Source organism: Mercenaria mercenaria, chromosome 12 (assembly GCF_021730395.1).
Source record: "Mercenaria mercenaria strain notata chromosome 12, MADL_Memer_1, whole genome shotgun sequence".
NCBI lineage: Eukaryota > Metazoa > Mollusca > Bivalvia > Venerida > Veneridae > Mercenaria > Mercenaria mercenaria.
This window is the reverse complement of record NC_069372.1, coordinates 36938485-36954013: the sequence shown is the minus strand read 5'-3', so window position 1 is coordinate 36954013 and position 15529 is coordinate 36938485. Positions and strand designations below refer to the sequence as shown.

At 36.3% G+C, this 15529-nt stretch overlaps 2 protein-coding genes across 3 annotated transcripts in view; one reads left to right on the top strand and one right to left on the bottom strand.

Moving 5' to 3' along the window:
* Nucleotides 1–3355, bottom strand: part of LOC123535011 (microprocessor complex subunit DGCR8-like) — a 54744-nt gene extending 51389 nt beyond the window's left edge. Inside the window, exon 1 of one of the 2 annotated variants that reach the window (XM_053519709.1) lies at nt 3256–3355. The gene's annotated coding sequence lies outside the window, so the exon portion shown is untranslated. The remainder of the gene's footprint in view (nt 1–3255) is intronic. The other variant, XM_053519708.1, reaches the window with a different exon arrangement.
* A 1667-nt stretch (nt 3356–5022) lies between these two features.
* LOC123533232 (uncharacterized protein K02A2.6-like) lies at nt 5023–8901 on the top strand. The gene has a single exon (XM_045314870.2). The coding sequence runs from the start codon at nt 5023–5025 to the stop codon at nt 8899–8901; it is 3879 nt and encodes a 1292-aa protein (XP_045170805.2).
* The last annotated feature ends 6628 nt before the right edge of the window (nt 8902–15529 follow it).

Genomic DNA, 15529 nt, shown 5'->3' with positions numbered 1-15529 from the left:
TCGAAGGTGCAATCATGCAGGTAACGGCTGCAAGTGTTTAAACTCCAATTTTGAGTTGTTCTATAAGTTTGCCGAGTAGCTTTCCATACCGTTACGCTCGCATAGTTCACCTTTTCCATATATATGATACTCTGACCGGATTTTTTGTCACCGATTTTTTTTTCATTTGACTAACATATATAAAGTATAATTTTGTGATAAAAACATATTTTTATATCAAACAAAAAAATATACATTGGACCCGTGTCTGTGATGTATGCATGACGGGACAGGGGCAGTCAAAAGTTATCACACTGTCCTGAAGCACCCAATTACTTGAACTAGCCCAACCAATGACATGAATGATGCATTGCCATTGGGGCCAATACCCCCACCCGCCCGACTCTCCTCGTCCCTGGTTAAGTTTAGCATATATATTTTTTAGCATTTTAATGTGCTGAGCATAGGTGACGGTCATAAAACGCATTTTGTAACAAATTCAGCATGTTTTAAAAATGCAATTTTTACCATCAAGAAGACTTTTAACAGTGGAAACCGATGCTGGGAACACTTGCTTGCCGCTTGAAACCCCAATTTGTACTGAGTGTATCATATCCATAAACCGGGTACAAAAATTAATACACTTATAAAGGGCTCCAGATAATTTTTTTGGCCTATGAGTATTCACTCATCATAATTTTTGTGAATGAGTAAAATAGTAAAATCTGAAACTGACCAGGAGTAACTTTACTCCTGAAAATTTGAAGAAAAAAACCAGATCAGTTTTATAACTTATTTATTGGGTGTAACAAACCCATGAATTTGTTTGCAGTTCAGTTTCAATTCAGCATTCAAGTTTTTGCTTCTTTTTTCTCCCTTCAATGGCTTGCTTTGGCTTCACACTCGCTACCGAATCCAATAGAATATTCAATATACCTTCAGGTATGTTTTAAGGATCATTTTTGTTGATTTAAAGAATGCACAGAGTGTTTGTTCACTTTCACATTCTTAGAAAGAGACATTTTTGTTGTTCACTCTGCACCGAATGTTGGTATTTTAAATTGGCACCGCTTTAAAATACACTACCGTGCCATCAATATTAATTCCAATCTTTTGATTTACACACGCGTTGGTTGTATGATATAGTTAACCTTGGTTTTTAGAGTACCATTCAATGCGTGTGTACGTTCAATGTGGGAGAATTAATGCCGACCGTGCTCTGTTACATAAAGCATCCAGACGATTCAGATTTTGTTAACGCTAGTAAAAAGTCATTGCGTGCGTTTCTGTAATTAAATATATGTTTTTATACGCTTAAAAATTATCAGACATGCGTATATGCATTATTTCAAAGCGTGATTTACACTAATATGCATCTTATCTGGAGCCCTGCTTACAACTTTATTATACCGGATCATCACTTCCTATATTAAAAATCCAAGTCTGGTACTATATGCGCAGTGCAAAGCAGGGATTAATTCGCAGGGAATTGTGTTATATATGATACAAGTGAGATTGATTGATTTATGATAATAACTGAATTCTCATCAAACCCGCAAATCAGTTGTTAGGACAGGTGTCATTTGACTTAATGGTTACAGAATCATCAATTGATACCATGGAATTATATATCTAGGTGCTAATTTAAAAGTGAAATTGACTATTGTTTTCTAGTATCATTTTCACTGCTGCATGTCTTCTTTAAGTTCTTATTTTAAGAGCATTGATCAGGTCTAGGAAAGTGGTATATTTACAGATTATCTTTAAATTTACAGATAATCTATAAATTTACAGATTTTTCGATCTGTAAATTTACAGATTGTATGTATAAAAACTGATTAAATTACATTTATTCTCATAACCGCGCAGCTTGGAATTAATTGGTTTATTCACAGTATGCATAAATTAAGGTCATTTGTGAGTTTCAGCCATTTTTGTTGACTGAGTTTTTGGCATTTTCTGAAAAATCAAAATCAACAGAAATGACTGAAAATTACAATTGACCTTTATTTATGCATACCATAAGTACATCAATTAATTTTAAGCAGCGATTTTGTGTCTAAATATAATTTTAGCAGTTTTCAAATACTTGATCTGTAAATTTATAGACTGAAAAATCTGTAAATTTATAGAGTAATGAGTATCTGTAAATTTACAGATAATCTGTAAATATACCACTTTCCTACTGGTTGGCGACCCAGAATTTCGGACGACCCAGAAAATCGGACAGTCGCGTAAACGCTTATTTCAGCGTTCTTTTTTATCATTTGTTGCCAAGTACACAGACGTTTGCTTTATGTGCAACATCCACTGCAACAATTGAAAATCGGTAAGTAAAACTTACAAAATTGGAATATTTATACATTTGTTCACAAAATTTTGTGACAGCTCTCCCTTGGGGAAGTTGCATGTGCTTCCAGTGCGCATACTTGTTTTCAGGCCCCAACATTATTCAAGAGGTACTCGTCTACAATCTGCTAAATGCAGACGAGAAAATTGCATGTTTTAAAATGATCAAAATAGGTAGATAGTGCCAGGCCTAAATAAAATTTTCCAGAAGATAATGGCCATTATTTATTTCTTAAGCTATTTCACAAAAATGTAAAAGATGAGTTTAATAAGAAGGGTCACGTCAAAAACATCAATCAAAGGGAGAAAACTCGCAGTTTCAAGCCAAAAAACACTGAGGTGATTCTGCGAGATAGAAATGATGATGATTAGCATTTTCCTACTGTCCGATTTCTGGGTCCTGCAACACGCTAAAAACCTTAGATTTACATACCCTCTTTCGGGCCTCAGTGACGTGTTCAGTTTATTTTTAGATATAAACAAATTCGCGTTTTGTGACACCGAAGAAATGAACTCGATTCAGGTAGCATTTCATGGATCTTTCATTAAAAATGAAAATACGACAGCTGAAAAGGTTGAAAAATTGTCCGAATCTGGGTCGCCAAACAGTAGACCTGTTGATAATTAAATTTTGATGGTAAAAATTCAATTTTAAAATACACAGTTCTAAATTGTTATAAAATGCGTTTTATGATTGTCACCTATGCCCAATGCATGTTAAAATGCTAAAAAATATTCGCTAAACTTAACCAGGGGCATCGGAGAGTGCGGTGGGCGGGAGGTCCTGAATCCCAGTCACCCCCAGTGTCGAGATCTGTGGCAAGGATTGGTTGACGATAGGCCAACGCCAAATATTATAAGAAATATGAACAGGAATCAACGTGTACAGCATAAGCGATAATAAGGACAGTTCACAGGATTGGATACCTTTATGTTTAAGCCCAATGGGAAATCATGATTATTAAAATAAGGTTTAATGTGGGTTTTCATTTTTCCTAGCCAGCGAACTGAACTTGCCACACAAATCCATAAACGAAATAAACCGTATCATACCGTACAATTTAATTCCATCGTGATGGTTAGAGACCACCAATTGTTTTCCCATAAGGAACTTCCATTACAAGTATGCGTGTATGGCCTTCCATAAATGAAAATATAATGTGTTTTTCAAGAACTATATATGATTACTTGTTCGAGTCGTAAATTCGGCCACTTTCTGCGTTTTTCATTAATATTTCTTTCTTTATACAATTGATTTGTACAAAATTCCTACCATATGCGCTTAAATACAAGCAACATTGATTGTTATCATTAACGGCTGTTTACAGTATTGTAAACAATAAACCCGCGCTTAAACTAACGGACAGGTTTGGCCTCCATATTTTACCTTCTAGAGGTTGTAAATATTCGGCCACTTTTTAAACATAAAGTTGGTTATATTTTCAACATTGTCTTGGAAATAAATCGATGCTACAGCCCAAATCGTTCTTTTTTCAACAAACTGAAATCAATTTGCAATAGCATACCTCGTGGGAAATATTTGCTATCAGAGATTTAAAAAGCGCCTGTCATCCTTCTCACATCAGCATGACGTAGTTTAATTTTTACGTCACTGTTTATCACAAATTCTGGCATTTAACTGCTGTTCTTGTCACTTTTCAGGGGTGTTTTAACAGGAGAGTAACGAGATTCTCGCGCTCAAGTGCTGTTATAACACTTTTTTTATACATGCGCGTTCCTTGGCAAAGCATAAATGTATTACGGCCCCGAAACGGATAATTCAAAAGGAAATGACGCCAACGTAAAAAAAACAACGTAGACGTGGAAATTCAATGACGTTGAGGGACTATATATTCATTTACTTTGTTTTAAATGCGTTTTATGCTAATTAGCGCATATTCTTTTCGTGTTATAAAGTTTAGATTTGAATTAACCCTTGCCGGGCCTCAGCATAAACAAGCGCGTGCGATGACGTCACGCGATCCGCGAGACAAAATATTTGCTATTTAGAGTACACAACTTTAGGGAAGGACAACTTTTTTCTACTCACCTCAACTTGTTGTTTTTTGCCGACTTTGTTGCTAACACAAGTGCTTGTGATGACACAGATGCGTTCTCAAGCATCTGGCTCGAAAAAAAGCTTTAAAGTGGGTGGCCGAATATTTAAGACCTGGCCGAATTTACGACTCGAACCAGTATAGTTCCACAAAAAATATCGGACGAAAAACATATGAATAGTATGGTGACATATTTCTGCCACGAGATCGCGATAATTAAAAGAATTATCGTTATAAAGAGAAGTTTTCTGAAAAGATTATCTCAATAGTCGACTGTAAATATTATTGAGATAATTTACATTATTGTAATGGTCACTCATTCATGAAATGTAGCTCCTCCCTCCTGCACCGCACTAGCGTATAGCGTGCCGGTTCTAAGAACGTATACATGTTTGTATTATACTGTTAAATCAGTTATCTTGTATTAGCTGTAGTGAATAAACGTAGTGTTAAACAATCCCGTCTTGGGTCAGTCATTTAGAATACAAATCCCTTTAAGGGTCCGAAATGTTCATATATATAATCAGAACATTACATTGGCGACGAGGATAAAGCGTGCTTTTCGAAGAATTATGGAATACAATTTATCAATTTAATCAGTGCAATAAAACAGTGGATATTTATGAACAATTGAACTATGGCTAGCATTCCGGAATTTCCGAAATTTGAAGTTTACAGTGATGAACAGTCTGCAGGTGTAAGATGGAACAAATATGTCGCGAAATTAGAGAATTTATTTGTGGGAATGAACATAGACAAAAATAAAAGAAAAAAGGCATTGTTATTACACTACTCCGGAGATGAAGTATTTGAAATATACGAGACGCTCCACCTTGGAACTACCGACGACAATTATACAGAAACAAAATCTGCGCTTCATGACTACTTCATGCCAAAAAAGAATAAAGAATTCGAAAGATTTGAGTTTAGAAATCTGAAGCAAAATCAAGGCGAAACAATAGATATGTATGTAACGAAATTACGTCAGAAAGCGGAACATTGTGAATACAGTGATAAGGATGGTGAAATTAAAAGTCAGATAATACAAGGATGCGTATCAAAGAAATTAAGAATTAAGTGCTTAGAAGAAGAAAAGGAATTGAAAGACATCCTAATTTTAGCAAGAAGTATGGAAATGGCGGAAAAACAAGCACACGCAATGGACAGACATGACAGTCTTCCGGTAAACAAAATTAAGAAACATCCTTCCCAGCGACGAAAGTCTGAAAATCCTGCTTATCAGAAAGAAATACAGAAGTGTAGAAACTGCGGAGGAACTTATCCACATGCGCGAAAATGCCCAGCCCTTGGCGCAAAATGCAATTACTGCCATAAAAGAAACCATTTCATTGGGGTATGTCGTAAACGGCTGAATTCAAAAGGACAACTACACGAAATATCCGAAAATAACAATGGCTATGAAACCAACAGTGAAGACGAATCTTGTTCTGAAACGGATGTGGCTTTTGGACTTAGTGTTGTAAAGAAAATTTCAAACAAAAAAGTGCCAAAAGTAAACTTAAAAGTAAATGGTGTTGATGTGACTTTTCTTGTTGACACAGGAAGTAGCTTGAATATTCTCGACGAGTCTTTAATCGACAAAATGAGACCGAAGCCGAAAATCCAGAAAACAAAAACAAAAGCATATGCATTCGGTCAAAACAAACCATTGTCTATAAAAGGGAAATACGTATGTGTCATAGAATCGGGTCCTAAATTCGCAACAACGGATTTTCATGTCGTGAACGGTGCATCGGAAAATTTGATAAGTTATGAAACCGCCGTGGAGCTTGAAATTGTACCAGTCATACAGACTATATCTAGTAAAAATGAGAAGTATTCAGACTTATATGACAAATACAAACCAGTGTTCAATGTGCTAGGAAAATTAAAGGATAAGCAAATCAAATTCCATATAGACGAAAGTGTAATACCTACTGCCCAGCCAGCTAGACGCATTCCGTTTCACGTCCGTGATAAAGTTGCACAAGAGCTCGAGAAACTTGAAAAACTTGATGTAATTGAAAAAGCCACAGGTGCACCCTGGGTCTCGAACTTGGTCGTTGCTCCGAAACCCAAGTCTCCGAATGATGTCAGAATTTGTGTAGATATGAGAAAAGCGAATCTAGCATTAAAGCGTGAAAGACATGTCGTGCCTACAGTGGATGACATAATAATGGAACTAAATGGCTCCACCGTGTTTTCAAAGGTGGACCTTTACAAAGGGTTCCATCAGCTCGAACTTTCCGAGGAATCAAGAAACATGACCGTGTTCGCAAGCCATGTTGGACTTTGGAGGTACAAACGGCTAAATTTCGGTGTAAGTGTAGCCCCAGAAATTTTCCAAAATGAAATACGGCAAGTGATAAATGGATTAAATGGTGTGCTGAACATTTCAGATGACATAATCATTCATGGGAAAACGCAAACAGATCATGACTCGAACTTAGAAGCACTTCTGCAACGGCTACAAGATAGAAATCTGACACTCAACAAAGAAAAATGTGAATTTGGAAAAAGCAAAATAAAATTCTTCGGATATGTCTTTTCTGAATCGGGAATATCACCAGATCCTGAGAAAATCACTGCTATCAAGAACGTTGAAAAGCCGAAAAATCAGGGCGAGGTTCGATCTTTCCTTGGAATGACAAATTACGTGTCAAGATTTATTGAAAACTACTCTACAATCGCAGAACCCCTCAGACGCTTAACACAGCAAAATCAGCCATTTGAATGGACAACACAGCAGGAAAACGCGTTTCATCAACTGAAAAATGCATTAGTCAGTGACAAGGTCATGGCATACTTTGACCCGTCAAAACAAACAGAACTGTGGGTTGATGGAAGTCCTGTTGGTGTTTCTGCGATCTTGGTTCAAGAAAATCGAATCGTGTCATATGGAAGTAGGTCACTTACACCCGTAGAGCAACGCTACAGCCAAACAGAGCGTGAGGCATTGGCTTGTGTTTTTGGTTGCCAGCATTTCCACCTTTATTTGTTTGGAAAAGAGTTTACATTAATCAGTGATCATCGTTGTTTAGAATCAATATTCAATAACACCAAGCAAATTCAGTCAGCGCGCCTTGAAAGATGGAGGTTAAAATTGACAACTTACAATTTCAAAGTGAAATATCGCGCCGGAAGCCAAATGATCTCAGACTACTGCTCCAGACATCCAGTAAAAGAGCAGCCAATTGAAAGCTTTGCTGAAGATTACGTCAGGTTTATTGCTCACACGTCAGTGCCAAGTTCATTAACTATGTCTGACATCGCAACTGCCACTCAGAAAGATTGTGTTATTAAGTGCGTAATGGACGCGTTACCGAATAACAGTTGGTCGAAACAATTATGTTACCAAGATGACAGCTTCAGGAGTTATCAAACTGTGAGCGAAGAGCTAACTGTCGTGTCACTCGATGAAGGAAATGTTTTATTGCGCGGCACGCGACTGTGCATTCTTGATTCGCTGCAACAAAAGGTCGTTAAGCTAGCACACGAAGGTCATCAGGGTCGTGTTCGCTGCAAAGCACTTTTGAGAGAAACATGTTGGTTTCCATACATGGATACACGTGTAGATGAAATGTGTAAAAACTGCATACCGTGCATGTCCGCTTCTCCCTCAACAACACAAGAGCCTATAAAACCCAGTCCGTTACCAAAACAACCTTGGGACGAAGTATCCGTGGATTTTTGTGGACCTTTCCCGTCAGGCGAATATTTCATGGTAGTCATATGTGACTATAGCAGATATCCTGTTGTAGAAAAACTCCATAGCCTTTCTGCGCAAACAGTTATTCCACATCTTGAGAAATTATTCAGTTTGTTTTCTATCCCAAGTGTCGTGAAAACTGACAATGGATCTCCATTCAACAGTCAAATCTTCTCGGACTTTGCAGATCGTTTTGGTTTTAAACATAGAAAAATAACACCACTCCATCCGATGGCAAACGGTACAGCAGAAGCATTTATGAAGCCTTTAGTTAAAACCATGAAAACCGCATCAGCATCAGGAAAGAACTTTAAAACTGAAATCAGTAGTTTGCTCATGAACTATAGGAGTACCCCACATCCAAGCACTGGGCTTTCTCCGTATGAACTCATGTTTAACAGAAAAATGAAAACAAAACTTCCCCAGTTTTCAGTTTTCAGAAAGGATAAGTATGTCAGAGAAAGAGACACTAAAGCAAAGATGAAAAATAAACGTTATGCCGACATCCGACGGAAAACGAAGTATTCAACAATAAAACCTGGAGACAAGGTACTTGTGAAACAAAATATAAGGAATAAACTTGACACACCATTCAGCTCTTCAGTCGGTAAGGTAATCTCGAGAAAAGGTTCTATGGTCACAGTTCAACACAATGATCGTACAATTACCCGTGACATATCCCATTTCAAACCTGTAAACTCATTTAACGACAGCGACCAGCATAAATCCTCTTCCGACGCCGACGGTACCTCACTGCGAAAATCAGGAAGGAAACGAAGACCCCCTAGAAGGTTTATAGACGAATAATAGTAAATACAGTGTGTATAAATTGCCTAAAAAAATGTGTCTCAATTGCAAAAGAAAAAATTCTTACACTTATGGATTAATTTAGTTGGAAGTGTTCTAATGTTCAGATCATAATAAAACTTGGAAGTACAAAAAAAAAAGTGCGATTCTATTTGTGGCGTGTTTTAAATAGCCAGGTCATAATAACACCTGTAAAGTGCAAAAAGTGCAATTATACTGCGAAGTGTTATAGCCAGGTCATAATAAAACCTGCAAAGTACATATTCTATTGCGAAACAAATGAGCATAACCACTGCTGGTGGTCATTTAATGTCTAGTGTTTTTTTTTCTTGTTTATAATCTAAATATCTAGTTCCACAAACTAGCTCTTTAATTTGCACAGCTGTGGATAATAAAATATCAGCGAACGCTATCACGGGGAAAGATTAATGAGCGTCGGACAAAATGGACATTAACTTTACAAGCATTTAAAACAAAATTTCATGGTGTTTTCACAGACTATTCTGGTGTCATGATGAACATTAGATGATAATCCCTTAATTTTACAGACATTATTTCTTGTATTCAGGTAATAATGACATTCTCAAGAACAACTACGAACTTATAAATGAATCGTAAATCTGAATATATGGAGCTTAATGATTTGACACTGACATTTATTTCGTTCTGGGAAAACGACTCTAACCTCATGAGAAGGAATACATCATTATGCATGACAAATGAGTAAATAGGGAATTGATCGGATACTGTTGATATTTATTTTTTTTAAAGTTTGATGCCTTTCTTTTGTTTGTGTTATAAGCTTCACATTATATTTTGTTCTTAGAAAATACGATTATTATAAGATTTTAAATCTGAAGATAGGAGGGATGTAATGGTCACTCATTCATGAAATGTAGCTCCTCCCTCCTGCACCGCACTAGCGTATAGCGTGCCGGTTCTAAGAACGTATACATGTTTGTGTTATACTGTTAAATCAGTTATCTTGTATTAGCTGTAGTGAATAAACGTAGTGTTAAACAATCCCGTCTTGGGTCAGTCATTTAGAATACAAATCCCTTTAAGGGTCCGAAATGTTCATATATATAATCAGAACATTACAATTATTATCTCGATACTTCTTGCGTAAGTGCCCATAACTGCCATTTATTAGCTAGAAAAACAAATACTGATTTTCAAACTTTTGTGAAAAGTTTCCTGGAAATAATTATTTTGACCATATTATCTGGATGTCTTTTTTGCATTTAGTGCCCAGAGCTGCCATTATGATATTTATAAATAGCACCCTACTGAATCGATGGAACACTGTTGAACCCCTGTAATTTAATTAAGAAATAATATATCTCATCGGTGATTTGTCGCTGAATAAATCACTGTTTGGAGTTCAGATGCGAAGGAATTATATCACGAGGGCGTAGCCCGAGTGATATAATGCTACGCATCTGAACGACAAACAGTGATTTATTCAAGAGCAAATCACTAAATGAGATATATTATTTCGATTCTAACACGTTATCAAGGACTTTAAAGTACACCTTGTCGGCATGCATTAGATATTTGCCCGTTTTCAACTGGGTTCTTTTCCAGCGCGCCGTTACGCCGCTTGACGCTATGACGTAATAGTTGTGACGTCAGAACAGTGAATTGTTGTTTAATAAATCACTGTCTCCAGCCTTCTTTGTTTAATAGGAAAATGAATCGGATCGTGTTAGAACATTGAACTTACCACCATCATGCTGTAGACTGCATGCGAACGCCAATAACTTATTGATATCATAATGTTTTATTTATAGCTATCTAGCTATGACGTTGCAGGAACGGAATCTTATGCTTAAAGGTTTTCAGAAAACAATAAAAATATCTGAAAAAAAAATTATTGCGATAATATTTTCAGAAAATTGCACAACTTTCCTGGAAAGTTTAGAATATTATCATGGTAGCTACAAAGCATCTCGTGGCAGTTTCGAGCATAAACGCATTTTTTTCACAAAATGTTATTTATTGCGGATTTTTTTTCCAGAAATACACACACATTTCCTAGAAATTTTACATTTTTATCGCAATAGCTATCTAGCTATCTACTGGCAGAAATATGCCACCATAGAACAGTGATACTTTATTAAGTAATTTTCGTGTGATTGAGATGACTCCCCTGCCACCCTTCTTTACATCGTTTGCATGCTGGGAGATGTTCTTTTGATAAAACTTTCTTCTAATACACATAAAATGTAGCAAATTTTGTCAAAATGTATAATGAAATACTGTAAATGCTATAAACAATTTCATTTATTTTTTCAAAAGAAATCACTTCTTGGATTTGTTTACATGACTAATCATTAATCAATCAGAACGGACAAATATTACCTTATTCCCAGGTATACACTTACCTCATTCTGTACTTTTTTGAATTGGTGTTACCGAATATGATCCGGACTGTTTGGTCCGGGTTGTCCCAGCCCCAAATTAGACACTTCATATGTTTTTTTCACATCTTTTTTTTTTCTCACAAAGTAGGCCTGTAGGTCAAGGTCAAAGTCAAGTGACACCTAATTACTTGGGGTCATCAAGTAATTATAATAAAACAGTCTAGGAATATGATCAGAATTTTGTTTAAGTATTTTCCTATATAACTCATATCACAAGTGACCCCCGGGCCAGGGCCTCTTTTCAAGCCAGGGCATAATTTGAACATTCTTGTTAGAGAACCACTAGACCATGCTACATACCAAGTATCAAAGGCCTAGGTCTTGAACTTTCAGACAAGAAGATTGTTAAACAAAATTCCTATATAAGTCTATATAAAAATTAGGACCCCCGGGGTGGGGCCTCTATTCACCTCAGGGTAATAATTTGAACAATCTTGGTAGAGGACCATAAGGCAATGCAACATACCAAATATCAAAGGCCTGGGTCTTGTGGTTTAAGACACGAAAATTTTTAAAGCTTTTTTCCTATGCAAGTCTATGTAAAATTTGGGACCCCCAGGGCGGGGCCTCATTTCAATTCAGGGGCATAACTTGAACAGTCTTGGTAGAGGACCACTAGATGATTTCACATACCAAATATCAAAGCCCTGGGCCTTGTGGTTTGGACAAGAAGATTTTCAAAGTTTTCCCTATATAAGTCTATGTAAACCATAAGACCCCCCAGGGTGGGGCCATATTTGACCCTAGATGATAATTTGTACAATCTTAGTAGAGGACCACTAGATGATGCTACACACCAAATATCAAAGCCCTAGGACCTGTGGTTTTAGACAAGAAGATTTTCAAAATTTTACCTATATAAGTCTATGTAAACCATGTGACCCCCAGGGTGGGGCCATATATGACCCTAGGGGAATAATTGGAACAATCTTGGTAGAGGACCACTAGATAATGCTACATACCAAATATAAAAGCTCTATGAACTGTGGTTTTGGACAAGACGATTTTTAAAGCTTTTCCTTTCGGTTGCCATTGCAACCAGAGTTCTTTATGGAATTCAATTCTTTGAATAATTTTTAAAGAAGATCATCCAAGGAAAATCCCTGTGAAGTTTCGAAGTTTCATCAAAATTGGCCTTGTGGCTTAGGACGAGATGTTGTTTAAAGGAAAATGTAGATGGACGCCGGATGGTGAGCGATCACAATAACTCACCCCGAGCACTTTGTGCTCAGGTGAGCTTATTACCTGATGACCTGAAGTAATAAGGGTCACCTAACTATGACCTTGACCTAGTGACCTACTTTCTTGTTTTTTAAGATACAGCCTTGAAACTTGGATGACCTGTACAATTTTGCACTACGATCTTAAAACTGACTTTCAGTGACCATAAATGTGACCCACTGACCTACTTTCTTAATATTTTAGCATCATTTTGGTTTTTGTAACATGTAGCTCATATTACTCAGGTGAGCAATCCAGGGTCATCATGACCCTCTTGTTAAAGGAAAGTAGGTTCCTGCTTGCGTAACTTGTTTATAGTTAGTTTATGTACTTGACAGATTTTTGATTCTCAATTATGATGAACACAAGCATAATAAATGGGTCGCTGACTGGCCTTTACAAAAAAGATAACCTTTTAATTTTAGGGTGCCTTGCCACTGTTCTGTTCTGTTGATCTTTAAAGCCTCCTGGCGGCCAATCTCCAGTATTTTGAGTAGTAACTCTTGTAGTTTTGTATTTACACAAAAAAATTCCTTCACAACAATTACTGTACAGTCAAGCCGTCATTTCTACAGTTATCAAACCACAATAGCTTATATTCAATTAATTGCACTAACACTTTTATCGAAAAAAAAAAACAGCTAGAGGATTATGCTAACAGCACCAGTACTGAGAACCGTGCCAATGCTTATTCATTTCGTCTACGTACATTTGCAAGTAACTTATGTCACGCAACATGCAATGTGTAGATGAGAAAATAGAAAAAGTGGAAACTCCACAGGTCGATCAACACAACAAAAACGAAAATGTTGCAGGCTCGGTTTGATTGAGCCTGTTCATGGACGGTAGTGGAAATGCATGCTACCGTCCACGCCCTCTAGCCCCGGGTTGAGCAGAACTCAACATTTACACATGCTAAAAGTACACAAAAGCAATTTAGAGACATCTGCAGACGACAATAATAATCAATGTTTCTGAATAATATCCATGAAACTTGAACAGTTAAAACTTTGTATATAAAGTTCTAAAGTCAATGTTTTATTTTCTTGAAGAGCAGGTCACAAAAACATAACAGATATAATATCAGACAGTATGCCATTCCTGATACCTTTCGTTAATCTACCCTTCAATAAGAAGTGGTTCAGAGTTTCAAATTTTATTTTCGGGATCAATATCGTTTTGACTGAATTCAACTCTTGTGGTTTGTAGAATATAATTTTCATTTTCACTGGTATTCTTGTATTTTCTCTCACAGAAGTTGCTAGAATATATCATTGGATGTGGTATTCCTGGAGTGTATTTATTACTCATATATTAAGTTATACTCGAAACGTATTTTTTCTGATATTTTGTTACTTATCAGTCTTTTCCATGCATATTTTGATATAGGAGAATCTAAGGCTTCATTTATATCTCCAATACCATGTATACATTTCATAAAAAAAGACTTTACAGCGAATGTGCCCTTCTACAGGTAGAAACTCAGATAATATGTAGGGTGCAGGATCAACTGTTGTTTGTGGTAATGATAATACTTGCTTCAGTAGTTGTTTCTGGTATATTTCCAGCTTACTGATGTACATTTGTGTAGGTAAGATTGCTTCAAGACCGTATATGAGCACTGAAATGACGTAAATATTTATTGTAATATGTAGTGATGTTTTTGGATCTAAACCGGTTTCGCCACGTAGTCCTGCTGATATGAAGTTCTGTGCGCTTTTTACACATTGTTTTCTATGATTTTGTCATTGTTGAATTCATATATCTTCCTACTCCCAGGTGCATTGATACTGTTTGTATATTGATATTGTTCATTAGATAGTTATATTTTTGCTTGTTTGAGTCAATAATAACATTCTTATCTTTGTAGTTTATATCTTTGCTTTTCCTGAAATCAAGTGCTGTATTGATACGGAGTTGTGCTTCGTCTTATTTAACACAGTTGGTAATAACATCCTCTGCGCATGCAGTAGTTGGACATCTTATATTACCGATTTTCCTACCCGTATTGTAATCTTCAATTCTATACTGAACAGCAAAAGAAACTATCCAGATGTATAACTGGTATATTTTGAAATAAAAAAAAATCAAATTTGAATTGTTTCTTCATACCAAAATTACACTTGAAGATATTCACGTAATAATGTTTTTAAAAATCAATTAACCGTACAGTCAGTAGTCCCACAATAGCCGTTTGAAAGGCTATATCTTCTGCGCGCCAGTTGCATTGTAACATCCCAATTGAGTGCTCGCGCTAAATTTGATTAAATCATGCGGTGCAACCAACAATATTTTTTAAACTTTATGCTGTTTTTCGAGTTAGCCAATTATCAATATTTCCAATGACAATAGAATTTCACAAAGAAAATTGTTAATTACATGCGCACTTGAATTTCGTGCAAAACGACTATTGTGGGACTACTGACTTCACGGTTGATTGATTTTTTCAAAATTTTACACGTGATGTTCTTCAAGTGTAATGTGATATGAAAAACACAAGTGATTTATAAATTAAAGTTTTTAAATAAAAAATACCCCAGTTATAAAACTGGATAGTTTCTTTTGCTGTTCAGTATATATAACAGAAAATCGATATAGATTTTATAGAGATCTGCACTCATTATGCCTCCTTGTCGTATACCTTGTTGTATCCTAAATGGGTCGGATGTAGTGTCCTTCCATTTCACAGATGTTTTTGCATTGGTGTGCATTCTATCAATGAGTGTCCAGTGACGATCTTCTATGCCAGTGTTGTATAGCCGGCTCATAAGATTGTAATTCACTGTGTCAACACACAATTGACTACATAACATTCTCATCGATCTTACATTCACGGTAACATTTCTCCAGAATCAGTGCAGCGTTCAAAGGAGAAGTACCCGAAGTAAACCCTATTTGTAGATGGCTTTGGATATTTTCAATGTTTGGTTGCATTCTTTGTTTCAATAAACTCTCAATGGTTTTACATAACACTGAGAATC

Coding starts and splice junctions, on each gene's coding strand:
- LOC123533232 (XM_045314870.2), top strand. CDS start 5,023: ATGGCTAGCATTCCGGAATTTCCGAAATTTGAAGTTTACAGTGATGAA.